This window comes from Cydia pomonella, chromosome 23 (genome assembly GCF_033807575.1).
Source record: "Cydia pomonella isolate Wapato2018A chromosome 23, ilCydPomo1, whole genome shotgun sequence".
In the NCBI taxonomy this organism is placed as follows: Eukaryota; Metazoa; Arthropoda; class Insecta; order Lepidoptera; family Tortricidae; genus Cydia; species Cydia pomonella.
This window is the reverse complement of record NC_084725.1, coordinates 5,076,004-5,100,604: the sequence shown is the minus strand read 5'-3', so window position 1 is coordinate 5,100,604 and position 24,601 is coordinate 5,076,004. Positions and strand designations below refer to the sequence as shown.

Sequence of the window (24,601 nt, the reverse complement as noted above, 5' to 3'; positions counted from 1 at the left end):
CCTTAATTATAATTATAAGTCATTAAGTTTAATAATGTGTCATTCAAATTAATTTTATTTAATAATTATCACCAACATGTTCAAAAGCTTTCAGCTTCGTCGCGGTCATCGTCATGTTTCAGTTTTCGAAGCCTTGAGCTTGTTTAAGTAAGAAAATGTGCAGACTATTTGGTGGTATAATTTTCTATAGATATTTCACATGGATCTTAAAAAAACTGTAAACGTATAAACACAAATGGCTCGATCATTCGTTCAATGACGTAATCCAAAGATACAAAATTCTGTACCTTATCAATGTGAATTTGTAATAGAGGTGTATTGTCAAAGAAAACTTTGTAGCGACGTAAATTTATTGCCATCTTTCGACACATAATTAAAACTTTTAGAACGCCATTTAACTTTGATCCATCTTACTTGGCCTCTAATCTATTAAATGGCGTCACTTTTTGACATTTAACAAATTGAACACATATCAGTGAAAGTATAAGGATCAAAGTTAAATGGCGTTCTAAAAGTTTTAATCATGTGTCGAAAGATGGCATTAAATTTACGTCGCTACAAAGTTTTCTTTGACAATACACCTCTACTTCAAATTATCTTTGGCCTCATGGACAAAATGACCCAGACGTACTTTTTTTTGTTATCACAATTTTAAAGTCCATGTGGAATAGATTCACTCTCTATTTAAACAAGGTCTTAGAGCTCCGCTTCTAAAAGTTTGATGTAAATTGCCTACAAATTAATGGGCTGATGTTTTGTGTTTAAGTACCAAGCCTCTGTCTTTAATTTTTAGCCCGCGGACTGGCCAGTATACATACATTGCGCTCGACCAAATGAATGAAAGGACTGAAAGGCATTGATTTGGCGCTCGCCGCGCGTTTTTGATTTCAGTCCGTGGCCTATGAGTTATGTTAATTGAGAAGTCATAATAGGCAGTGCATCAGACTTATAATAACGACATCTTAATTATACAAATATAAAAAAAGCTCTCAAAGCAAAGAGAATTTGAAATTGAGATGGATCGTCAAAGAAAATTTTGTAGCTACAGTAAATTTACTGCCATCTTTCGACACATAATTAAAACTTGAACGCCATTTCACTTTGATTCTTATTCATTCACCGATAAATTTGTTAAATATCAAAAAGTGTCGCCATCTAATATATCATAGGCCGAAGGTATGGCGGCATCGTTTCGAGCGATGGCTCCGTAACTTTTGGCTATAAGAAAGGATAAGGGTCAACGTCAAATGGCGTTCTAAAATGTGTCGAATGATGCCAGTAAATTTACTGTGGCTATAAAGTTTTCTTTGACAATCCACCTCTATTTCAAATTGTCTTTGCTCTAAGTGTCACATTAGGGAGAAATTAACTGAATATTAATCATTTACTTAATTTAAAACCCACCCATGATTTTCAGTTTAAACCTGTATTGTATAAGGTCAATGTGGTCCTTTGCCGCTTTTTAACTCTTGCATTTGAACTCATGCTTCATGCTCCACTTACAGAACAGAAGGTTGGTAGAGCAGGAGTGAAGCTCTTTTTTTCTGACTGTGTTTTAGCTACGTTAGTCAGAAAAGTTATTAGCTTAGCATCTCAGCAAACAAATATGTATGTAGAGGTGCTAACGTAATGGTTTTGCTGACTGCCGTAGACAACGCTCTTGCCTGAGTCTTATCTGCGATACACATTGACCTTATACCGGATGGGCAAATATAAGAAGTATACATTTTGTTTTTAAATTTTAACTACATTAAGTCCAAAGATTATTAAGTATTGTTTTAAAATATATTATTCAGGGATAGCAAATACACGCGGAACATAATGCAGGCAAATGTAAGTCCTTATCATCGCAATTTCAGCATATTTTTGCACATTTTTGGCGTTTTCCTAGTAAATTTGTATCAGATAGTCGGTTTTAACTGTTTGTTTTTGTGTAAATTTCATCAGCTTATTAGTAAAGAGACGTAATTTTATATATTCCCACAAAAATAAGTCAGGAGCCGCTAAATTTGGGGAATTTGGGTGCCAATCACTGTCATTTTTTCTCGAAATTAATCGAGCTAGGAACGTGATTTAAACAACACAAACATTTGAGAAATATTTGCTTGCTGCTAGAGCTAAATATTTGGCAGAAATTATCTTCCATATCCAATTGCCAACCCTGAATAATATATTTATGAAAAAATATATTATACATTTTGCACTTAATGTAATTAAATTTTAAATACAAAGGTATCACTCTTATTTACCCACCCTGTATAAATATAACCGTCATACAAACCTTTACGTACAGTTCATAGTATTTTATAAATGTCTAATGTGGCACTTTCTTAATTAAATAAAATTTCGGAACTAATGGATATTGCAATTTGTAGGTTGTGCAAAAGAAAGACGGTTCCCAGAGGCAACACAGGCTTGCCCACGTGTCGGCGGCGGCTCTGAGGCACAAGTACGCTATACTGGAACACGAATTGAGACTACAGGTAAGTTTTGTCAAAGATAAATAATTGACTTGTAAATAAATTCAATTTTTTTATACATTACGTCATTATCATAAATTTATTACTTAATTTGATTAACTTAAGAAATAATAATTGTTAAATGAATATATAAATTATGTCTCGGATATTAAGGACCTCTTTCGAGTATAGGTCTCTCCAACTTCTTCCATTTTTATCTTGTTTTGCCTTTTTCCATCAATTTCTAATGGTTTTCCTTGCTTGCGTTTTCCAGCTGGGCCCGGCCATGATGTCACAGTCTTTTTTCACTTGAGGTTCATTCTCGTTACATGTATTTATTGTAGCCTGACACATGTACTCATTTATAAAACGTTTCGTTTTCCAGAAGTCATTATCCGAGGAGTGCGAAGACTTGGGCGTTGATTCTCCTTCAGCTTCAGAACTGTTTCCCGAGGCGGAGCTACTCTTTGCCAACTCGCCTGCTCACGAGCACAACCAAGAACATCACTCGCACACTCGTAAGTACCTGACATTTTCTTTTAAACTACGTAGGTCCTCATACCTCGTGCGCAAAATTAACCCTTGCCTCCCACAACTGCAAACCGATCCCGAATCCTCAGACTTCCTTGTTAACGTTGTAGTGCACATATACATAATCATCATCGTGTCATCCCTGGAGCGCCGGGTACGCCGCAGTCCCAACAGCATCCTACGAATGACAGCAGACAGGACTGACTGTCCCTACTTGTCGCACTTCGAGGGGTTGCATTCTTCTGTCAGTGTTGTTTTGTAAGTTCTACTAACCCCTTAGTTTGTAAGTTCTACTAATGAAATGTGTCCCTGGTTACATGAAATAAAAACATATTCATTCATTCCTTCATAGGCCTCTCTTTTAGCACGCCACTTGTCCCGGTCCCGAGCTAATCGCATCCAAAAGTGACCCGCAATCTTCTGAATGTCGTCCGCCCAACCAGCCAACGGACGCCAGGCGCTTCTTTCATCCGAAAGCGGCCACCATTCCGTTAACATTGTAGTCCACCTGCCATCACTCTGCCTGGCAACATGTCCCGCCCAACTCCAATTAAGTTTGGTGATGACGTAGATTGGTGAGGAATCATACAGATAAGATGAAATTAGCTCTTAGACAAGAATATATCAGCGACGTTAGTTTCCTAAAAATTCCAATCCAATTTCCAAAATTGTTTAACAGGATCTAAAAGTTAAAATAATACTAAGACTATGCATACGTTTTGTGGAATTTCGCATTGGGTTAATTAGCACTCCAAATATCCTTGTACAAAGAGGAGACTTGTGGCTAACAGTGAGACGTATACGAATAGGCTGGCAATGACATGTCTTTTTCCTTTCAGCTCAACCCCTCCAAAGCTCGATACCCCAACCGGACATGGACGACCAAATCGCCACGGACCACCTGATCCCGCGCGAGATCGACGTCGGCCTCGGCCTGGGGGACGTCGGCATCGTGGCCGTCGGCGAGGACGGCAGCGCCACCATCGCGTTGGACCAGGAGGAGTTCGCGAGGTCACATCCCAATACGACGTTCCACAGCGAACCGACGGAAGGAGAGGTGAGAATATGTCTTGATAACATGGGGAAAGTTGATATTGGATTCCACGCGAGATCGATGAGAGCTTCGGAGAGATGTGACGTCGATATAGTGGCTTTGCGTTGGATCAGGAGGAGTTCGCGAGGTCATATCCGAATACTACGTTCCACAGCGAACCAACGGAAGGAGAGGTGAGAATATATACTTGATTATGTCTTGATAACATGGATACAGATGACATTGGATCCCACGCGAGATCGATGAGAGCCTCGGAGAGATGTGACGTCGGCGTAGTAAGTGTCAGTGAAGATGGCAGTGCGACCATAGCGTTGACCAGGATGAGTTCGTGCGGTCACATCCGAATACAATGTTCCATAGCGAACCGACAGAATGAAAGGTGAGCATACTTACTTATTTGGCTTGATTATATATTGTGGGAGGGATGATATTGTTCCAACATAATATACTAATACGTATGTGGCAGAAAATGAACATGGTTGGAACGAGTTAAGATTGTGAGTTGCGTTTTTGGACCGTCTTGACCTTAGTGCATATAGTACGCACCGTTCGCGTCGATATTTGCGTCTTGAAAGAACTCTGATTATTATACAAAGACACATTCGTTAGCCACAGTTTTATATTAGTACATACATACATATAATCACGCCTATTTCCCGAAGGGGTAGGCAGAGACCACGGATTTCCACTTGCTACGATCCTGACATACCTCTTTCGCTTCCTTCACTTTCATAACATTCCTCATACACGCTCGTCGGTTTAGGGTGCTCTTGACCTGGCCTTTCTTCAGGATTTCCCCGATTTGATCAGAGAAAGTCCGCCGAGGTCTACCCCTTCCAGCTCCCTCTTCTACTTCTCCCTTATACACTCTCTTTGTTAACCTTCTTTCACTCATTCTTTCCACGTGTCCAAACCATCTCAACATACCTTTCTCAATTTTTGTCACTACATCTTCGTTCAGTCCACACTTTTCCCTTATCATACTGTTCCTAATTCTATCTTGTAATTGCCACTTGTAATTACACCACACACACTTCTCAACGCTCTCATTTCCACTGCATTCACTTGACTCTGATGTTTCTTCTGCCATACCCAACTTTCGCTACCATACATAAGTGTAGGCACCAACACCCCTCTATGCACAGCCAACCGTGCTTTTTGCGACACCTTCTGGCTGCTCATAAAAGCGTTGAGTGCCCCATTCACACGATTTCCAGCATTCACTCTCCTTTCAATGTCTTCATCATGTTTACCGTCCCTAGTGAACAAGGTTCCCAGATACACAAACTCTTTCACTTGTTCAACTCTTTCTTGACCAATCAAAACTTCACAGTTTGTCATACTTTCTCCCTTTTCAAATACCATTACTTTCGTCTTGCTCACATTTATTTTCATTCCTTTCCTTTCAAAAGATCTATGCATTCTAGTTACCATCTCCTGCAATTCTTCACCCGATGACGCCAGCAATACCAGGTCATCAGCGTAAAGAAGACATTTGACGAGTAAACCTTTCATTCTCAGCCCACATTCATCATTATTCAAATACACATCCACACACATCCTTGCCTAACACCCTTTTCGATGCTAAACCACTCAGTTTACGATCCGTTTACTCTCACACAAGCACTGGAATTCTCATAGAGCGATTTCAGTGCCTGAATATATATATTATTTATATTAGTAATATTTTTATTAGGACTTTACAAATATGATCTGTCTCATTTCAGGTGCAACCCTTTACGATAGCCGGGATCAAAGGCCGCCACATAACTTCCACGATATTCCATTCCAACAGCGCGCCAGCCACGGTGCTAATGACTGCTCCTCAAGCCACCGTCATCTCGCAAGCCCCAGAGCACAGCGTTAAGTACGAGATAGAAAACATGATCAGCTCCATGCCTAGCTCCCACAACAACGACATTAATCTGTCTTCGGTCCTGGTGAAAGATGACGGTTTGACCAGGTTCGACAGTATCCTCACGGACTCCAGGGAGCTGCATCTGACCAACACGGCGTCCGCCATAGTGCACTCTTCGGGCAACGCCACACAGGTCATCAGGAGAGTCTGCTACGAGGACGACAAGAGAGAAAGGGATGCCAGGTATCTTATCGACGAGCCCGATAATCTAATCGCGGGGGACGACGCGAAAATGATCGCCGAAGATAGCTCCAGGGACGCGACCCTGGAGTCGATGGCCGACGTGGACGACGACGGGTCCAGCCCGGAGCGGCACGCCGAGCTGTTCTGGGAGTCCAACTCGGCCTCCGAACGCTCCGAGGGCCGGCGGCCGCTGGACTTCAGCAGCGACAGCGACAAGTGCTGCAAGAGTCCGTCCTTCGACGAGACCAACTCGACGGACTCGAGCGGCGTCGGCGCGCACTTGAGGCTCGACTCCGTGATCAAGGAGGCGCGCGGCCGCGGGCGCTCCTGCAGCGGCAGCGCGGACGGCTCGTCGGCCGAGGACGCGCCGCCGCTGCGCACGTACCCGGCCAAGCGCAGCGTGTCGGGCAAGACGCGGGCGGGGGAGGCGGGGGAGGCGGGGGCGGGCACGAGGCGCCGCGTGGCGAGGCGCGGCTGCCCGTGCTGCCACGGCGAGCCGGCGCCGCCGCGCGCCAAGCGCCCGCGCCAGAGGAAGCCCGCGCTCGACTTCGGCGCCGACCACTGAGACTGATACGCGATCTCACCCTAGAGGTTCCGACTCCTTTGTACATGTATAAATAAAATTGTTGAATTGTTTTGTATATAATTTTTATATGTAAGTAAGCGTTAGATCCGTTCGCAGCAGATTCGGTGAGTGATTTATTTTGTTGATGTTTTAGTTTTAAGTTCAAGTGGACGATTTCTAGATGTTAAAACGTATGATTTTCCGCGAAGTTTTGTCACGGCGGTCCGTTCAAATAGGGTATCGTATTTTTTTAACGGTGCGTACCGAATGATTTCTGAGACTTGTATTTAATTGTTAACATTTTTCTCGATGTAATATATCCGTATACATATTGTATTGATATGTACTTGTATAAAAATATATTTCTATAGGTATCTCCATTTTAGTGTAAGCGTTTCCGATAGTGATTACAGGCCATACTCATTGTGAATTTATTCCTTTACGCAGTAAACGTAACTTTAATTTTATTTGTAATCGTCAGTGTTTTTTTTTCGCTCAGCGTGTTTTGTTTCGCCTCCATCCGTACGTCCCAAAAACTGTATCATACCGTAGCTTAAGTTGATTACCAACTTCCAAGGGAAAACTGCACAAAATGATTTTTAACGTACGTCTGACTGCGATTTATTTTTGAGACTTGATTTTTCTAAAAAACGTTCGGTGCCAAACCGTAGTCAACTCTGCGCTCGCGTTCCGTGGACGCCGTTCCTTAAACTGGTTTAACTAGAGAATGTGTTAATTTAGTGTGAATTTGGTATTCATAGTGTAAAAGTAAATTGTGTAAATAATAGATTTTGTCCCCCACTTTTGTCTCGGGGACCGTCTAGTCACTATACCGGTAATAATAGAATAAATGTGTTGGTTCTATGGCCGAGAAGTCTGTCTCCAACAGGCATCGCGCAGTATTGACGCTTTGTACATACAAAATGCCTGAGGTTTGAACGGCGCAGCTACTCGGGTAACGCATTGTATATAAAATAATGTGTTAACATAAGCCGTACGATCGTATTATAGTGAAATATAATGTAACCGGCGTCTACGCCCGACTCAATATAACCCATAGTTCAGAAGTTACTTCAGTAGACGTATTATAGAGTATCGGTTAATGTGAGATTCTTATCGATTTCGAGCCCTGAGGCAAAATTTTCTCGGATTTATGACTAGAGGCACTTTTATCAGTCTTTCGAGAAATTGTCATTTTTTTCTGGGTGTCTGCCATTTTTAAAATTAGGGTTCAAATTTTGTATTATCAAATTGTTATTGTTCCGTGGGCAACGGCTCTACGATATTATCTACGATTTCAGTATTCCGTTATGTTTTATTTCACATACATACCTAAGTAGAAGTTTATAAAAAAATATGAAATATACAACGGAAGTAACTGTGTATAGGTTTCATCGTTTATTTTTAAATCACCAGATTGTGTTTTCGTAAACTTATGTAAACATTATTTTTTTTAAATGCTAAAGAGAAAATGATCATTAAAACTTATCTATTAAATATTTTTGGTGTTTAATTTATTGCTTAAAACTTAAATACAAATGAATACTTAATTGTTTTACAATGGTACAAAATTGTTTTTTGACGAGAGGTTGCTAATATTTATATCAAATCTAGCGGAAAATTCAAAAATTGAACCTCGAGCGTAGCGAGTGGTTAGAAAAGTGGACTTTTGAGCATTGCGGGAGTTTCAAAGCACGAGGAATACAAACGCTAAAATTCTAGAAATCAAATCCAAATGAATGCTATTAAATATTTATTCAAAATCATAACTCCCACCAGCCAACATGAGGAAACAACTCAAAATGTTCTGTTACTGTCTTTTCACCTCGGCAGCTCGAACAAGCCTACTTTCGTCACTCCAGGGACTGAGACAAAGTAGCTTTTTAATTTAGTAAAGGCCATCAATACAGGAATATTTCTAGAAGCTTTCGTCATAATGATGATGCCTTTCAATCATGAATGTAAATAAATGTGGTTAACTTGATGTTGAATTTATTTAATCTTTAATTATGTTCTCAGTAGGTGAAAATACATTAACAGAACATTTTGAGTTGTTTCCTCATGTTGGCTGGTACTCTCATACTCTCGTATTTGTCACCTCAGTAGGTGAAAAGTTGTATGTGTCACACGAGAGCAAAGTTATTTTACATTTCATTCCAGATCTAGAGCAGAGCCCAACTGGGGAAGTACCTCCACCTTACAGAAAACCGCAGCCAAATAACACTAGACCCTACTCATAGTGTTGTGTTCCTGCCGGTGAGTAAGGTTGCCAGAGCTCATCGAGGGGGGGGGGGGGGCGGGTTTCGGGTCGTCAACGCGTATGTAAGTCCTCTGGAGTTGCAGGCGTACATAGGCTACGGAGACTGCTTACCATCAGGCGGGCCGTATGCTTGTTTGCCACCGACGTAGTATAAAAAAAAAAATTTCGTGTTTTTGAGTCCCTCGTTACGCTCAAGATTCTAACTTAGAATCACTAGCTTCGCTCGTGATTCTATTATAGGTTCTTTCGCTTACTCGGGACTCAAAATATACACTCGCAAGAAAAAACAACTTTACTCTCTTGTTGAACAAATAACTATTACCACTTGTGGATAAAATACAATTTTCTCATCTGTTTTTGACATAAAGAGAACCTTTAAGAGCTGGTGGTGAAATTGTATGTCTCGATTCCATCACTCGAAAACCTATTGAAAACGGTGAAATGCTGTTTAGAAATAGGTAGGCGAAGTGCGCCTACCTTGAATATATCGATGACTGTTATTGTTCCGACTTGACGTGACGTGATGACTTAGACTCTAAGAGTGTTGTAGAATACTAGTAATATTAGTAATATATAAGCAGTTTTCGATATATTCAAGGTAGGCGCACTTAGACGGCATGGCGCACTTCCCCTACCTGACCTTACGAGCTATAGAAATTGGGAATCTAAGTGGCATTGACCACTCGCTTTCAATAACAAATTAGAATGTAAATGCCTGGTAGTGGAGATAGTATTGAACGAAATACACGAAATCGAGCGGTGAAAATTAAAAAATCGGCCCCATGGTATGGCGTAATAGTACATTACGACACAAGTGTGACAAGTAGGAAATTTAACTAGTTTCGATAAATTAAAACACGACCGAGGGGAGTGTTTTAAATCGACACGCTGCGAATTACCTTTTCGCATGTGTATTAATTGTAGAACGTTTTACAGTTCATATGGCTCTTTAAATTTTCGATATACGCACGGATAGTGATTGTTACCGCACTAGGGCGGTAAAGTAGCGCCATATGTACTGTAAAGTAATTTAAGTACTATTTACAAGTCGCCTTGGATTCCTCCATCAAGTGTCCTTTGACATAGTCGAGAACATAAATGTACTTCTGTATATTTTTTTGCTTAATGCATAAAATGTTAGGCACATACTACCTACATATTACCAAAGGCAATTTGAAATAGAGGTGGATTGTCAAAGAAAATTTTGTAGCCTCAGTACATTTACTGCCCTCTTTTGACACAAAATTAAAGCTTTTAGAACGCCATTTGACTTTGATCCTTATTCTTTCACTGATATGTGTTAAATTTGTTAAATGTCAAAAAGTGGCGCCATCTTACCGGGCATCGGCTAAAGATTGTGGCGCCATCGCTCGAAACGAGGAGGCATACCTTCGGCCTTTGATCTATTAGAAGGCGCCACTTTTTGATATTTAACAATATCAGTGAAAGAATAAGGATCAAAGTCAAATGGCGTCCTAAAAGTTTTAATAATGTGTCTAAAAATGGCGGTAAATTTACTGTGGCTACAAAGTTTTATTTGACAATCCACCTCTATTTCAAATTCTTTTTGATATTAAAACCGCATTCAAAGTTCTTCATATTTCAATTCACGTTTGTTCAGTGATCCCAGCCTTATCGTTATTCATCAGACTTGATCACTCCAATTATTCCTCTTATCCTTAATCTTCTTCATAACCCCCAACACCTCAATCCTGAACTCCAGTCTCTCATCCTCACTATACTTCACCACAGTAGGCAACAGCGAAGCGAAAAACGCCTCATCTTCATTCATAACTCTAGCCTCGTTATCTTCAACTTCTACGAAATCTATACCGTTATCATAACTTTTCTCTGGCTCTTTTGTAGGCACCACGTATTCTTCGTTATAATCTACCTTCTTTCTCTTTCTGGGAGTGTAGGTTTCTTCTGGTTCCTGCTTGAGGTAAGATACAGGTACCTCGTTAGATTCGTCGCTGGATTCTTGTGTAAAGTTAGTGTTAATCTCTTCTTCTGGGACGTCGATAACTTTTAACAGAAATGATAAGTTTTTGTAGAGGAGATATCGTTTCTTTGGCTTCCCCATTTTGACTTTGAGAGATTTGACGAAGGTGTCGCGAATGTTTGTCCATTTGTTTAAGATGTGTTCACCTAGAAATAAATAGAAGATAAGTTAGTCTTGGAGTTAAATTGTACCTGACACCTATCAAATGCGTGAAAAAATTATGTTATCCAAATAGCGGTCTGTGGTCAAAAATGTTCGAGAATTAGATACTGTGATCCGAGATAAATGTAAGTACGTAAAGGACCATAATACTTTTTTTTTTATTTAATTTATTTATTTCCATTCAGTCAGCACTAACAGCTAAACCTTACGTTTATCATAATGTGACCATTTGGTCCTTCTAACCGGATTTTATTAATAGCAAGCATTTTTTAAGGCCCTGTAGCTTCAGGTTCTCTTACTCTCACAGTGCTCGGGATTGCGGAAATAATGTTTTTGAATTTTATTGTTTTATAATTAAAACAAAAAAACTATGAGTTCGATCAAACATAATATTGTTAATTTTAGAAGCAATTTTTATTTGTTGTGCAAAAACTGTTACATGTTTTTAATGTGCATTTTATACCTATAAGACCGCGGGGCAGGAGCATATTTTGTCAGACATCGCCTCCCGGCTGATACTTCGTCAGATGATAGTTAAGATGTTGTTTTAAATAATTAATAACCGTCAGCCGGTTGTATAGTGAAGGAAAGACCGTCAGCTGTAAAATGAACATGTAAAAAATACGCGCCTTTATGTCCGCAAAGTATGCGTAATGTGTAATCCGTTTATGGCGTTTCAGGCGTTTCATGATAAAATGCTACATGCAGTTTCATGATTTGTTATTGCTATCATAAAAAGGTAAAGCGCTTATTTTATCATTTTCTGTGACCAGCTGACATTCTTACCACTGCGATATAACCTGCTGACGATTTTTTTAACTAACAATAGCATCTGAACTATCATCTGACAAAGTATGAAACGGGAGGCGATGACACTTTTTTTACCAGTTTCGGTGGCTGCCATTCCTCAACCCACCAATGGAGCGGCATCTGACGTCTACGAGAGTTCATCATACATAGCCGTTAACCACTATACGAGTTTTCGCCCGGGACGAGATTTGGTCATGGCAATCTGTTCCTAGCTCGCGGTGTACATGTATGTTCGTGAATTTTTCTATAGAGCAAAAGTCAACAAAATCATGATTCGAATCGAATAACTAAGTAACTAGAAAAAGACCTCAAGATTACTAAGTTTTATAAAAAATTTGCCAACCTTATTTTGATCTAAAAAAGCGCTATGATTTTTCAAAAAGTCCGCTCTCTGAACATACCACACCTTAAGCCTATGAAATAAGTATATAACTAAAAGAACAGACTATTTTTGTTCGTACACAATCATAGCCTTTTTCGTCACTCTGTAGTCAAGTACATAAAAAAGTCATTTAATGTCGCAAAAAATAAATAAATACAGCAACGAATAAACAAAAAAAAGACAAGCACAACAAGGACAAAAGATAGTGTGTAAGTCCAATAAGGTTGTTAAGGATGTCCAATCTTAACTAATATTTTTTATTCAATCAAAGTCCAAAATCTTAACATTAGGTACCTTTTGTTTTTTCCTATAGAATAATGATTTACTAATTTAATAATCATTATGCAAAAATGCATTTGTGTAGTAAAAAACGTCCTTGTACTAAATTTGGTTTTGTTATCGACACATTACTCATGAATGATTCAATCGATGGCTGACAGCGGATGTTATCGACCCGACACGTCACGATACGATACGATAACGTCACGCTATAAACAATCCAAAGCACACCCCAAGATCTAAGCAATAAGTATCAAAATCGCTTACCCGTAATCCGTTTTTCCTCGGGCGTCATACTTTCGTATTTGTCATCCAAAGACGCGAAAATTTCCTCCCAAGCGTGCCTTCTTTCTATTCTATCCTTATAGTTTTCCAATGTTTTATCCCATAGGCATGGTCTTAATTCGACACCACGAATTAATTCAACTACATCGTATTTAAAATCTCTTGGCTTGTAGAATTTAGGCATTTTTAACGTAAAATGAACGCGCAAGAATGATTGTTTACAGTTGAAAAGACGGCCCGTCACTGGCGTTCGAGTGGATTCGTAGGACGGTCGTGCGTTATCGCGTCGTGTCGTGCCAGCGTCCCTGTCTGTCGCATGGTGATGGAGTGGGATGGGGAGGTGAGGAGGGCAAACTTCCGTACCGTCTCGGGTTTCGTGACGGGTGTAACTACCGAGTACCGGTTCAAGTTACTTCGCAGATGCTTCGCAAGCATAAATAGTTTGTAATAGTAATCATAGCGTATGAAAGTGCAGGGGGCCTACCGCGAAAACCGGAATTCGCAAATTGCGGGGTTCTTTCTCTTTTACTCCCACTAAGACGTAATTAGAGTGACAGAAAAATGCCCGCAATTGACGAATTTCGATTTTCGCGGTTATAACCCAGGCCTAACGTAACACGGTTTCTGCATAACTTGAGAAACTAAATTAAGCTCTATCCGTTTTTTTAATACAGTGCCAAAAATATGTATACACTACCATATAGCCAATAAGGTATACATATCTTTGTCACTTTGTCCGTATCGATATTTTCAGACGTGACCATAGGGTCAAGGCGGAAACAGTGCCTCAGTTGCTCAAATATCTGCTAGCTCTCGTGTTGATATTATTAGGTTGAGTGAGCTATTGTACCCGGCTTTTTCTACCGAGCCACTGTTCCGTCCTTGACCCTACTTTAGTATTTTTGATGGTACGGTTTTCACTCCTAATCCTAAGGAGAACACCATAGACTGCGATGTCATCAAACGGGCTGCGATGGCTTTACATCAAACGGGCCCCAGCCCCATACTTGTTTGCCGTATGGTATGGGATGTGACGGTATAAAAACCACATCAACGGTTCAACGGCAAACAAAGCTTGACAAACATATGACTAATGGTAATTGGTTGCCGTTGCCTATTGACGCCTGCAAGAAAAAAGGCACACACACTTTTCATTATATTTATTCAATAAAATTTGAATAGAATAGAAGAGGAGTGTAAGTGTAAATTTTATTTGAATTTTAAACAAAGCCTCTATTATCATATTATAATAGGGTTGTTTCCATCTACAAATCCTAGGGCAGAATTGTATCCCAATAAATTCTTTTGGATTATAAGAACATGTTAAACTACTTTTAGGGGACCTGTAATGACCATATTTTTGTAAATATTGAATTTAAAATATCTTTTGGCACACGTCACGTGACCAAACTCGAAACGTCATTGAAGATTCTGATGACGTCACAACTCTCGGATTGACACTGTTGACAGTTAGGCGATAAACAACAAATGACAAATGTCAGTTGACAGTTCATATCTTCTACGTGCGTATGTAGTTATGTGTCAAACCGTAAACTGTGATGTCACACAATTTTCAAAGAGCGTTTTGGGCGCGAAAGCATCTGTCAAAATATATTTTGTTAATTTAACATATTTAAAGCCGTTTTTAGTATAAAAGTTGAATTTTAGGGCAACTTTTAGTTAATATAGAACGTAAGTAATACGAGCATTTCAAAAAATTGGAAACAACCCTATTTATAGATTAATTATAAGTTCTCGTGGCAGCCACATGTAAATGGCTTATGCAATAAATTAAGAGCAGTACTTGCAAAATTCCACCATCTGAAGTTCGTTTTAAATAAGGCCACGTGTACTATATATGCAGTGTACTATGCAATATAATACAATACTCACTAGGAGAGTCAAGGTATTAAATATCGAGAGGAACAAAGTGCCAAAAATTTGTAAACACGACCTTATTACCCATTAATTAAGGTAGTATGTACATATTTTTGGCAATTTGTTAGTGTCGATATTTAATACCTTGACTGTACTATGCTTTAGTGGATTCAATTTTGTCGTATGGGCTATCTATGTAAAAGTACTACCTTTAGGAAGCGTGCATGAACTGTAGGAGGCAGCACACGAGCCGTCAGATTTTTGGCGCGAGGCGTAAATGTGATGTTTATTGTTCTGATGTAGCCCACAAGATGGCAGAACCTACTATGTACAAGAAAACACGTGACATGTAAATGTACATGTTTATGGTTCCAATTCAGGCCACAAGATGGCAGACCCTCCAACGCGCACGGTCCCTATAAACAACCCTTCTTCCTTACATTACTTAGCAAGCTTCGATCTTTGCCTAAACCAACTTACTTTACTCTTTGGCCTAAACGGTACTCGACTGAAAAGCTCTCTATTATATCAAGATTTTATATAATACTATTAACTCCCGACGAAAAAAGAAGGGTGTTATAATTGACCACTAAGTGTGTCTGTGTGTCAGCTGTGTGTCTCTGTGAGACTGTTTGTGACGCCGTAATAGCTCTTGAACTAGTACCGATTTGGATGCAGTTTTTATTTTTCGAAGCTCGTCTAGCCACCGTCTAGCGGTAGTTTTAAACATGTTTTATCAAGACCAGTTTATCCGTTGCTCTTTTTTTAGCAAGTCTTGTATGTATTTTCAATTTAAATGCGTCCTTTCCAATATATATATAAGTCTTTATTTCACAACTTTCACAACCAGACATATCGATTGAATGCGCGCGCCGCACCTCCTGTCAAACGCAAAACGTGAAAATATTTGAGTTGACATCTCATTTTATACCTATTCTAGCGCAAAATAACTAAAATAAATCACAATTGTAGATAATTGTTATCGGCAAGACGTGTTTTTAGAGTGTTAGTGAAGAAAATGTACTCTTTGTAAGCCGGTTTTAGAGTAAGTGTTTTTATTCAATTTATTTAATGAGGTTAATGTAAGAAATAATTAATTTTCGCTTCGTTTAAAGGCGCAGGTATTTACTAATCTTTGCCAGTTAAAATAATACTAGTTGAGGAGAAATATTGGAGGTATATAAAAGGTAAATAATGTGACGTCATTGTAGAGTAGGTTATGCACCGGCAGCCAGGGACAGATTTCCAACTAGACCTACAAGGCCCGGGCCTAGGGGCCCAGCTCATGGTTTTGAGATGGAGAAGGGAGCCCCTCTAAATTCTAAGTGCCATACAAAGTGCCTAGGGACCCTAGGTCTCTAAATCCGGGCCTGCCAGTAGCATGCTCTATTTCTAGATTTTCTGAACCTTACCTGCAGTACTTAAACTTGAAAAGAGTGTCTTTTAAATACTGTCATACTTACTTATTATTTCACGTTATTGGATACCATATTTGAAATTCGATTTTTTAATCCATAGCAATCTTATTACCTTTAAACGTGCAATTCTTGCATATTTCAATATTTCTGGGATCTCGGAAACGGCTCTAACAATGTCGATGAAATTTGCCATATGGGGATTTTCGAGGGCGAAAAATCGATCAAGCTAGATCTTATCTCTGGGAAAACGCGCATTTTTGAGATTTTATATGTTTTATGAGCAAAGCTCGGTTACGCTCGCTCTCCCAGATATTATTATAAATCGGAAGTAACTCCGCAGTTTGTCTTTATATGGCTAAACTACTAAACTGATTATGATGAAATTTGGCATGCAGAAAACTTAAGCCCTAAGGACATGGGCTTGCTGGGCTACTATTGATTACTTTAAGAGGGAGAGGACAACACGCAGGCCAAATTCGCGCGAGCAGAACGGCGGGGATACCTAGTGCCCTAATAAATGACGAAAACACATTATAATACAAATACCCTTTATTGCACACTTCAATACAGAAACAATACAAATAATACAACACATTAAGAAGAGGTAAACAACAGGCGGTCTTATCGCTAAAAAGCGATCTCTTCCAGACAACCTTTAGGTAGCGGAATTAAATAAATTTATGTCATGTCAGTAGGTGTTCCAGATGCAATAAAAGAAGTCTAGCACAGAATAAACAACAAAACAAAACAATATATCGTATACAAATATAAATAAAAAAAATATATAAATACATATACATACATATATTTATTATAATTATATAACAAGCCTATTGTGTCCCACTGCTGGGCAAAGGCCTCCCCCCTCTTCTTCCACTCATCCCGGTTTTGACTTACGACTGGCCAGTCCCTCAAAAAGGAGTCTAAGTTATCCCGCCATCGCCGATGAGGTCTGCCAGATCCCCGGTTTGACTCGTGGGGCACCCACTCCGTGGTTATCTTGGCCCACAAGTCATTCGGCATGCGGCAGACATGCCCAGCCCAGTCCCACTTTAACTTGGCCGCTTTTCGAGCTACATCTATAATCTGAGTTTTTGAGCGCAGCGTGATGTTCCGGATGCAATCCGTTAGTTTAACACCTAATATGCTGCGCTCCATAGCTCTCTATATTTATTATAATACATATAATATATATATATAAAAGTAAATAACACTATCCCACTTAACGCCTAGTCGCACATAACCTTCTATTCTATTTTAACTTTGCTATTATTAAACTGCAGGCGTCTGATTAAAATAGGTTATGGTCGCGCTCGCGCTAATAATTGATATCTTTACGTATAGTATTAAAAAATGTCGGCTTTAAAATGTTCTACAACACTAAGATGAGGGAGAATTCGTATCGCGGATTTTCAAGCACTAAGCAAAAATGCATGCAGTGTGTGTTTATACTGTTTATGATGCCTTCTCTAATAGCTGTGGTACGAGTAAATAGTAATAGTTTATTGTTATATAAACAGATGTACTCGTATAAAACTGATCAATGAGCAATTACTGTAAGGTTTCATCAAGTACGGTTTCTCTCTTTTTCTATTTAGTAATTTTATTTTGTTTTTCTTGCTTGTAAATATATTGTATAAGAGACGAATGATATTTCTTTCCAACTGGTTTTCCTAGTCTGAAGATAAACGACCTATATCTATATTATCTATATTATATTCAAGATGTTTAAAAAAATCATAAAGAGGTAGATTCGAACTTACAAATCTAAGCCAATTTCATCTCATTTTGACATACCTTGCTCGTATTACCTGATGTGTATTGGACTATTGGGGATTTTCCACCTTTAAATATTCTCGTAGTTGTATAAACTCGACCTCTGTAGTGTTGTTGTAAGAAAAAAAATCAAAAAATCGCGTTTGTTGTATGGGAGCCCCACTTAAATATTTATTTTATTCTGTTTTTAGTATTTGTTATTATAGCGGCAACAGAAATTCAATTCAATTCTTTATTTCGAGATAACAATACATCATCTGTGAAAATTTCAAGTGTGTAGCTATCACGGTTAATAAGGTACAGCCTGTTGACCGACAGACAGACGGACAGTGGAGTCTTTGGAATATAGAGCTTAGCAACGAAAGCTTAGCAGTTTGTGATCTTTCACATAAAGGAAAGAAGTTTCTGTTTAACACTTTTTTATTATTTTTCAGAGAATGTGGCCGCTATGCATCCCAGCGTGGGGCGCGGCGGTGGCGGCGGGCGCGCTGGTGCTATACGGCACCATCGACGTGGCCTACTTCGCGCGCATGTTGTTTACAGTCACGCGCGCTAGGTACTTCCGCAAGAAAGCCTGCCTGCTTGAGACCACGGAGGTTGGCTGTAAGTGTAATGCTTTAGTGCATCCCCGCGTTCAGTGCACTGGTACTGTACGGTACCGGTGACGTGGCGTACTTCACGGGCGCGGGCGTGTTGTTAACTGTTACGCACGCTCGCTAGTTACTTCCGCATGTGTGACGCCTCATGGTATCACAGCGTTTGGCGCACTGGTGCTCTGCAGCACCATCGATCGTTGCTTACTTCACACGCATATGTTACAATTACGCGCGCTAGGTATTTCCGCAGGAAGGCGTGCCTGTTGGAGACCACGGAGGTTGGCTGTATGACGCCTTATGGCATCCCAGCGTGGGGTGCGTTGGTGCTGCACGGCATCGTCGACGTGGCAGTCGACTACGTTAACTATGCTTTCCCTGCTTTACTTATTTTAATCAATCCCAGAGAATCTGACGATCACTTCAATCTTTGTTTTCACGCCTTATATTTCATTTATCTTCGAAATTTCAAAACACATCATTTCTTTCCAGCCTGGGTCCTCCTCTCCGACATTGACACTCTCCTCTACCACATGAACAACGCGCGCTACCTTCGCGAACTGGACTTCGCTCGCGCAGACTTCTACGAGAGAACTGGACTGTATTCCAATATTAAAGCGGCTGGCGGGGCCGTCGTGCAAGCGGCTTGCACTATTCGCTATAGGAGATATCTGAAACCTTTCACCAAGTTCACAATTACGTCTAGAGTAAGTTCACAAATAACTTTTCTGAAATGAGAATGGTCAAGGAAACTAATACTTAAGACATGTTTTGATCAACCCTTCAAGATAATGAACGACTTGACTTTTTCTTCGACATTTTGGTCCACCTGCAGTCGGGCCGTCTTTCTGCCTTAAACTTTGCATCACTCTTGCATTGTGTGATATTGGGTGCTTGGGTCTCGAAATTCCTTGCTCAATTTAAAAACTTTTTGCCAAGCGTGGTGTGCTCCATTGCTCTCTGCGTTATTTGTATTTTATGCAGAACCCCTGAAGTAAGTGTTACGTATTTGGCAACGTATGTCATGGTAAGAGCCATCCCAACTAGCGTCTCCCGAGCGTCGCCATCTAGTCATGGCTCTATGGCTGCTGCTCGACGCAACGTTGGCGCAACTGCGCAGCGACGCCATTTTCTATAGCGCTGACTAGATGATGCCGACGCTAGTGTGGGGCTGTGGGGTGGCCTCATAAGGGACACATTCAATCAAAGCGTCGGCAGAAAATTTGCCTCTGCTTCCCGCCGCCGTGATTTTGCAAAAAAGGGAGGAGGTTTTTAATAGTGCAGGAAATTGAGTAGCCAAGAGGTTAATTTACCAACAGGAATTGTATATTTACGGATTTGAACATGTCCACTAGTTTTTCCACCCAATCCGAATTCTTCTGAAAACCTCCTTATTAACATACATACCATCATGTAATATTCCAGGTAATCTACTGGGACAACAAGACCGTCTTCATGGAGCACGAGTTCGTCGGCCCCGGCCGCTTCGTTCACGCGGTCGCCGTGTGCCGACAACGCGTGATCGACACGGCCGCCGCGCCGATTGCGGAACTTTTGGTCCAGCTGCATTGCGCGGGGACTTGCAAGCCGCAGCTGGGGAAAATGCCGCCGGAGGTATGGAAGACAATAATCAATTCATTGTGGCTTACTAGCTTCTGTTTGCAACTTTGTGTGCTTTGTGTTCCTATGTTGTAAGGAAAGGGAACGACCCGAGGCTCTATCTAACTATCACCATTTGTGACTTTTCGTAGCATCTGTAATCCCGATAATTTTTTGTCGATGTAAGTCATTTTGTTAAGTATATATATATATGCCAGCAGACTTCATCTCGAACGGTTCTTCATGTTTTTGATTACTAACTTTGGCGTCCAAATTTGATGTAGTACCTACCTATACAAAGTAACAAGTTTAGCATACGGTTATTAACGTGTATCAAAACTTGATAGTGCGATTCATGATATTACACGAAGCATCGCCATTTTTCGTTTGAAATTAAACACTATAAATGCGGTGACCATACAGGTTATAGCCCAAAAATGCATTTTTTTTTACTGGAGCATTGATATTGTTGAGAATTTTAACAAAAATTTGATTTTGTGCGTCAATGCTAAAGGATAATATTTTGAAGACAATAAATGGGCCATTTTTTATTTGGTTTTATTATAGTTCTTACATTTTTCTCAGATTTTGAAAAAGTTGGTGGATAGGTGGAGTTTCTTATTCTGTACAACATAAGTGCAATTTCACCGTATGTCCTACAAAACCTTCCACGGAATTACGGAAAGCGCATGAAATTTTCCGTAGCTCAATGGGAATTTTCATACATTTTTTTCCCAAACTTGGATTATGTGTTTATTTCGACTAGGAGCTTTTCGAACCAATTTTTATCAAAATCTGACAATAGAATAAAATCGACAAAAAATAAAAAATGGCACAAACACGTGAACACAAACTGAACCTGATTCGAGTTACATGGAATCGGAGTATTAGTTAAATGATTGTATTTTTCATTTTTTAGTTACATTTTGTGAACTGTAGGTAAGAAAAATATTCCACATATTTTACCTAAATATTTACCATGCCATGCTTAATATCGGACACAGTAGAAATGAGGCTATTTTCTCTTATTTCCAGTTGGAGCTATGGGTGCAAAGCAACGAGATAAGTTCTGCCCGCCTGCGGTCTACCGTGGTGCCTGCGCCCTTCCTGCCAGCCTCCCCTCAAATAGGTAGATGTCGACTATACTTAGAATAGAACAAGGGCATAGCCAGCCAGTGAACTGGGGGGGGGGGGGGGGGGGGGGCAAACGCTGCAGACGCACATATATTGTATGTACAATTTTAGCTATCTATGGGAGCTGTACTTGCCTACGCCATTGGAATAAATATTAAAGTATTTATTTTGGTGTAAAAAATACATAAAAACAAGAAACAACAAAGTAATTTATTACAGAAACACCATAAAGAATGCCGCTCAACATATAAGGTGTAATTAAATTAGTGGGGTTCCGTTTAAGGGCATTTGCATTATCGTGTTCTGATTAGGAAAAGGTAGAAGATACATATTTTGACGCAAAAAATTTTTTTTTCGTTATTATGCTTCGTCCAAGTCGGTCAAACCTCCATACCAAACATTTTTCGTGTACAACCGATTCCCGAATATGCCCATAAACGGATCTCCACTATTTTTATTACACCTTGTCGACACGATATTGGTCAGGGCACACAGGAAAACCTAAAATAGGAAGATAAAACTACTTATAACAGGACAATGTAACTAGCGGGAAGTATCTAAATAGTTGGTAAAGTTCGCGGAAAAATCGACAAAATTACGACAGTTATTTAACCTGAAATTTAAAAAAATTAAAATTATCCGATGGAACATCAGTATTATCAAGGCGTCCGCTAGCTGGCGCGGGTGCTCGGAGCGGGATAACGAAATTTTGTATGGGCGTTGCTAACTAGCGCAGCGCAGATCGAATCTCTTTGTTTGACATAATTTTTGAAAGTCATAATGTAATAAAAAAAAAATAAAAAAATAAAAAGCATTTATTATCTATACAAAAACACAAAACAACATAATGTAATGATTGTCAGATTATCATTAGTGTAAGGCCTGAGTGGACGCTCGAAGCGGAGCGTTCGGCGGGGCGTGCGGCGTACGTGTTAAACAAATGCAAACGTATAGGAGCGGCCTTAGTGCACGCTGCTCACCACGCTGCACGCCCCGCCGAACACTCCGCTTCGAGCGTCCACTCAGGCCTTACACTTAGTCATAATTCTGACACCGTTAACTTCTCAGGATTCTATGATTAACAAAAATGCGAACACAATACATTATGACTTAAAACTTTATGGGAAACAATATAGATACCTACCCTGCGCAGATATTTACATGCAATTTCACTTACCTACAATGAATGAATGAAAATCTTTATTTCAAGCAACTAGTGGCCCATTGATAAATATGTACCTTAAAACTAGCATACATATTATAAATAGTTATTTGTGCAACAAGAGAGGAAAGTTGTTTTTTCTTGGTTTTTCACCTCAGTAGTGAGAACATATTAAAGGTTAAAATAAACTAACATCAAGTAAAGTTAACCACATTTATTTCGATTCATGAATGAAAAGCATCATCAGTATGACGAAAGCTTCTAGAAATATTTCTGTATTCATGGCCTTCACTAAATTAAAAAGCTACTTTGTCTCACTCCCTGGAGTGACGTAAGTAGACTTGTTGGAGCTGCTGAGGTGAAAAATATATCTTAAAACTAAACAATACAGAACACATTCCGCCCGCTCCGCGCACGCAATCGATCCTTCTAAATTCCACCTTCACTCCGTTCCAGGTTCTGGTGAATCCATCACCGCTGCAGAATGAAGTAACGTTTCCAACAGGGAACACACACTGAACCTGATGCGAGTTACATGGAAATGGATGAGGATAGCGAGAACTTTTCAATTCATTATATTTGATGTTTTGTAAACGTCGGCTTGGCTATAAAATGGTCCAAGACCTGAAACCAAGGCTCGAAAATCGGGCTTTTATGCAGAAAGTCATGTGGAGAATACCGGCATGTAACATTTTTGGTTGGGAAGATCGTCATTAGGGCGAAAATACTCGCGAGTATTTGTATACGTAAGTCACTCAGACACACGGCCTAATTCGAATAATGCTTCTAAGAGATCACTGCGGTACGATACCGATCTGCCATTGTCAAAAGTTACTTTTTTGGTTGAAGAAATGTCACTTTTGACACTGACATATCGTTAACGTACCGCAGTGATCCCTTAGAAGCAATGTCACAGAATAAGTAATAGGTACTATCCTGCAGAATATAAACTTCCTACAAAACCGAATTTTGACAGCGATTGAGGGACCAATCAAGCTGTCCCTTTCTAATGTATGGCACTCAAGTCAAGTTGTGCCAACCCTAATAATTGGTCGAACGAAGCCGAGAATGCCCGAATGCTGCAGTTTCTTCCTCCTGGCATTGTTCGGCCGACAGTCAGGAAGAGCTTCGCTCCTTCAGCCCTACCTACCTTTTGTAAGTGGAGTATGTATACAAACGCAGGAGTTCGAATCGACGAAAGAGCTTGTAGACGATCTTACCTATATTTGGGGCAAAGCTAAGTGGCGAGTCAGGTTGTAATGCCATCTCTTTTACTCTAGGTTGGCCTTAATAAGGGTAAAGAAGATAGCATTATGATCTCAGTCTCCATCAGTTAGTTTTGCGGCAAGAATAGACGGTCTTCTTCACATTCAACTTAGATGGAATTGAAATGTCAACTGAATACAAATTTATTTCTACTTATAAAGTAGGTAAAACTGCTGAGCTGACAAATGTATGTCTTTGCTAGTCTTTTCGTGTAGATATTTGTTAAGTTGATTTACATAATTTAATATTGTTAATTTACTTAATATTTATTATAATTTATTTTGTATCCTACGGAGTCTATTGGTAGTGTTACATGGTTGGCCAGAGGAACTGACGACTTTTCAGGATAAAAATCTTAAATATAGTCTGTGAAGCCATTTCCGCCAGTAGAAAGAGCGGCGGATTAAAAAAAAAGCGCAGTGTTATCGTCCCATAGAAAATTGGAAATTCGCGTCTATTTCTACTGACAAACTTGTTTGACAGACTTCATTTGAATAGGTACTTGACTTTAGCTAACATTAACTTTCTTTTTGGGGAATGGGATGAAAAAAAAATCTGCGAATGTACTTTGCCGATTTTTACAAGTTTTTATTTCAATTACAATGTTTAGGTCAAATCAAATCTTGCAAGCTAAATTCGACCCATTTTCCGTTATTCAAATGAGCTGAAACTTTACATCCATATGTAAATTGACTAACAATTCAATATTATGGCACCATTGAGCTGATCTCATGATGGACACTGGTTATAGGAACTCTCGGCCCGATTCGAAGAATGATTAAGACACGTTTAAGATTTTGGAAAGATCTTTAAAAGATCGATAGGGACCGTGCGCGTTGGAGGGTCTGCCATCTTGTGGCCTGAATCGGAACAATAAACATGTAA

At 39.7% G+C, this 24,601-nt stretch overlaps 3 protein-coding genes and 1 long non-coding RNA gene across 5 annotated transcripts in view; 2 read left to right on the top strand and 2 right to left on the bottom strand.

The window, feature by feature from the left end:
- Positions 1-8,209, top strand: part of LOC133530791 (uncharacterized) — a 48,583-nt gene extending 40,374 nt beyond the window's left edge. Inside the window, 4 exon segments of the mRNA XM_061868860.1 lie at positions 2,376-2,483; positions 2,845-2,977; positions 3,830-4,047; positions 5,772-8,209. Of these exon segments, the coding sequence (XP_061724844.1) occupies positions 2,376-2,483; positions 2,845-2,977; positions 3,830-4,047; positions 5,772-6,710 (1,398 nt within the window). The 3' untranslated portion in view covers positions 6,711-8,209.
- A 239-nt stretch (positions 8,210-8,448) lies between these two features.
- On the bottom strand, positions 8,449-9,000 carry LOC133530771 (uncharacterized). Its single transcript, XR_009801373.1, has 2 exons — positions 8,786-9,000; positions 8,449-8,535 (listed from the first exon to the last, which is right to left on the bottom strand). It is a non-coding gene; the product is annotated as an uncharacterized LOC133530771 (long non-coding RNA).
- Positions 9,001-9,006: 6 nt separating this feature from the next.
- On the bottom strand, positions 9,007-13,487 carry LOC133530768 (uncharacterized). Its single transcript, XM_061868836.1, has 2 exons — positions 12,873-13,487; positions 9,007-11,118 (listed from the first exon to the last, which is right to left on the bottom strand). Exons 1-2 carry the CDS (start codon positions 13,072-13,074, stop codon positions 10,616-10,618), a joined length of 705 nt encoding a protein of 234 aa, XP_061724820.1. The 5' UTR covers positions 13,075-13,487; the 3' UTR covers positions 9,007-10,615.
- A 1,788-nt stretch (positions 13,488-15,275) lies between these two features.
- LOC133530664 (protein THEM6) lies at positions 15,276-23,364 on the top strand. 2 transcript variants are annotated; one of them, XM_061868677.1, is made up of 6 exons: positions 15,276-15,813; positions 18,397-18,565; positions 19,048-19,262; positions 19,981-20,169; positions 21,190-21,283; positions 22,907-23,364. In XM_061868677.1, exons 2-6 carry the CDS (start codon positions 18,400-18,402, stop codon positions 22,936-22,938), a joined length of 696 nt encoding a protein of 231 aa, XP_061724661.1. In that variant the 5' UTR covers positions 15,276-15,813; positions 18,397-18,399; the 3' UTR covers positions 22,939-23,364. The 2 variants fall into 2 exon arrangements, with proteins under 2 accessions (XP_061724661.1, XP_061724662.1); XM_061868678.1 differs by lacking the exons at positions 15,276-15,813; positions 18,397-18,565 and adding an exon at positions 18,582-18,843.
- Positions 23,365-24,601: the final 1,237 nt, after the last annotated feature.

What these genes read in the sequence shown, in the direction of transcription:
- LOC133530768 (XM_061868836.1), bottom strand. Translation starts at nt 13,074, where the DNA reads ATGCCTAAATTCTACAAGCCAAGAGATTTTAAATACGATGTAGTTGAA. An exon ending in CGAGGAAAAACGGATTACGG is followed by an intron (nt 11,119 to 12,872) that starts GTAAGCGATTTT and finishes ATTTATTTCTAG; the next exon opens with GTGAACACATCTTAAACAAA.
- LOC133530664 (XM_061868677.1), top strand. Translation starts at nt 18,400, where the DNA reads ATGTGGCCGCTATGCATCCCAGCGTGGGGCGCGGCGGTGGCGGCGGGC. An exon ending in TGAGACCACGGAGGTTGGCT is followed by an intron (nt 18,566 to 19,047) that starts GTAAGTGTAATG and finishes ATTTCTTTCCAG; the next exon opens with CCTGGGTCCTCCTCTCCGAC. An exon ending in AGTTCACAATTACGTCTAGA is followed by an intron (nt 19,263 to 19,980) that starts GTAAGTTCACAA and finishes GTAATATTCCAG; the next exon opens with GTAATCTACTGGGACAACAA.